Source organism: Xenopus tropicalis, chromosome 4 (assembly GCF_000004195.4).
Source record: "Xenopus tropicalis strain Nigerian chromosome 4, UCB_Xtro_10.0, whole genome shotgun sequence".
Lineage (NCBI taxonomy): Eukaryota > Metazoa > Chordata > Amphibia > Anura > Pipidae > Xenopus > Xenopus tropicalis.
The window spans coordinates 15,726,113-15,727,896 of NC_030680.2; the positions used below are offsets into that span (position 1 = coordinate 15,726,113).

The 1,784-nt window shown below is 40.0% G+C and overlaps 1 protein-coding gene across 1 annotated transcript; it reads right to left on the reverse strand.

Annotated features, from left to right (window-relative positions):
- Positions 1 to 942: 942 nt before the first annotated feature.
- LOC116410380 (P17/29C-like protein DDB_G0287399) lies at positions 943 to 1,729 on the reverse strand. Its single transcript, XM_031900734.1, has 3 exons — positions 1,633 to 1,729; positions 1,306 to 1,418; positions 943 to 1,178 (listed from the first exon to the last, which is right to left on the reverse strand). Exons 1-3 carry the CDS (start codon positions 1,662 to 1,664, stop codon positions 943 to 945), a joined length of 381 nt encoding a protein of 126 aa, XP_031756594.1. The 5' UTR covers positions 1,665 to 1,729.
- Positions 1,730 to 1,784: the final 55 nt, after the last annotated feature.

Consider the following 1,784-nt stretch of genomic DNA (forward strand, 5'->3'; position numbering starts at 1 on the left):
GAAAATACCGTGCACGCTATTTATCGCGACAAAACTATCGCATGAAATACCGCGCGTAAAATAGTAAGTATGCCTATAGTGAATCATGCGAAAAGTCGCGAAAATTAAGATGCAATAAAATTTTTAACGCACGCTATAAATAGCACACGTTAAAACGCACTTTAGTGAATCGGCCCCTGTACCTTTTGTAGCACTAAAAATTATTATTAATTAAAAATTATTTTGCCTAGTCCTGCACTTAAGGGCAAATGCCCATACCTTGTGCACTCTTACCTTCCAATTTGTGCCTGTACCCGACACCTTAGACTGTACCTGTACTAAGGACACGTAACCCCCGGGGTCTATAAAATAAATAGAGGTGCCTTGCTGGGTCAGGTTGGGAGTGGGCAAGTTTGGGTTGGATACCGACTTTTTGTCAACCCATATATCACTAACTCCTATATATTTATATAAATGTCACCCAACACAGACCTGAAAACCAGACATGAAGCTGCATTCATACGTCTAACTACACACGAGACAAATGCAGTATCGGTGAAAACACCAAGTGTGCCAAAGGTCTAAGAAGACTGAATTCTGATTTCAAAAGTCTGTAAAAATGAACCATTTACGCTCATGACCCGTGCCACACACAATTAGGGTGCTGACACAATTAGGGTGTTAGGGTTTCCATTTCTTTCTGTCTACAGAGAAACAACTAAAAGGGTCACGTTTCCAACAGTGCAGTTTGAGTCAAACGCAGAGTTACACACTGAACGTTTATAGTTATTGGTAAATTTTATTGACATGAATATGAATAGAGAACATGAGGGTCATCTTGCGGCATTCTAGCACTATGTATTTGTAAAGTCCAATGACGTCGCACAGTGACAAATTCTTCTAAGGAAGGAAAATAACAAGAAGGCAGTTGCAAAGTCCTCCTCATCTTCACTGCTGTCACGTTTATTCACTGCCACTAGTGCTACTATTACTGGCATTACTGCCACTTTCATCACTGCCACTAGTGCTACTATTACTGGCATTACTGCCAGATTCACTACTGCCACTAGTGCTACTATTACTGGCATTACTGCCAGATTCACTACTGCCACTTGCACTTTCACTTTCATCACTGCCACTTCGATCACTGCTTTTTTCACTGCTGCCTTCATCTTGTACTTTTAACATCTTCAGCAAGTCTAAAAAACAGAAAATATTGTGAGTATAGTGATATAAAAATTCAGGCCCTCAAATGCAGTTCTCCCCCTAGGCTGCCTAATGGCTACATTCCTGCTATTTCTTTCTGTATATATGGATATTCCTTACCTTCCCCAGTTAGAACTTCATCAAGTGCTTCATCGATGTCATCCGTTTTATGTGGCGTAAAGCACCATTTTACTGCGTCGATAACCATTTTGTGCATTTTAAATTTAATTATCCTACCAAGGGGAAGAAAAACAGAAAGTGTCAGATTAGGTTTCTATAGGATACACACAATGCGCCTAGATTCTGGCCAATCTGGATTGTAGCATTGCCAACAGAAAGGGGTATATAGATGGGGTGTGCAAGAAATGAGGGTGGGGATGTCAGGTCTCTGCTCATTTCTGTGGGACAAATAAGAATGGATAGATTATAAAGATAACCAATACTTACCCGTACAAGCCGATCAAGATCATCACAACCATACCAGACCAAAGCACTTTTTTTAAAAAACTGGGTCCGGTTTCGGCACCGCTCTCTACAAATAGAGAAAAAAATCATTTTACTTATTGATATATAAATATACAGATTGTGACTGGGAAATG

What these genes read in the sequence shown, in the direction of transcription:
- LOC116410380 (XM_031900734.1), bottom strand. Translation starts at nt 1,664, where the DNA reads ATGGTTGTGATGATCTTGATCGGCTTGTACGG. An exon ending in ATCTTGATCGGCTTGTACGG is followed by an intron (nt 1,419 to 1,632) that starts GTAAGTATTGGT and finishes TCCCCTTGGTAG; the next exon opens with GATAATTAAATTTAAAATGC. An exon ending in TGAAGTTCTAACTGGGGAAG is followed by an intron (nt 1,179 to 1,305) that starts GTAAGGAATATC and finishes TCTGTTTTTTAG; the next exon opens with ACTTGCTGAAGATGTTAAAA.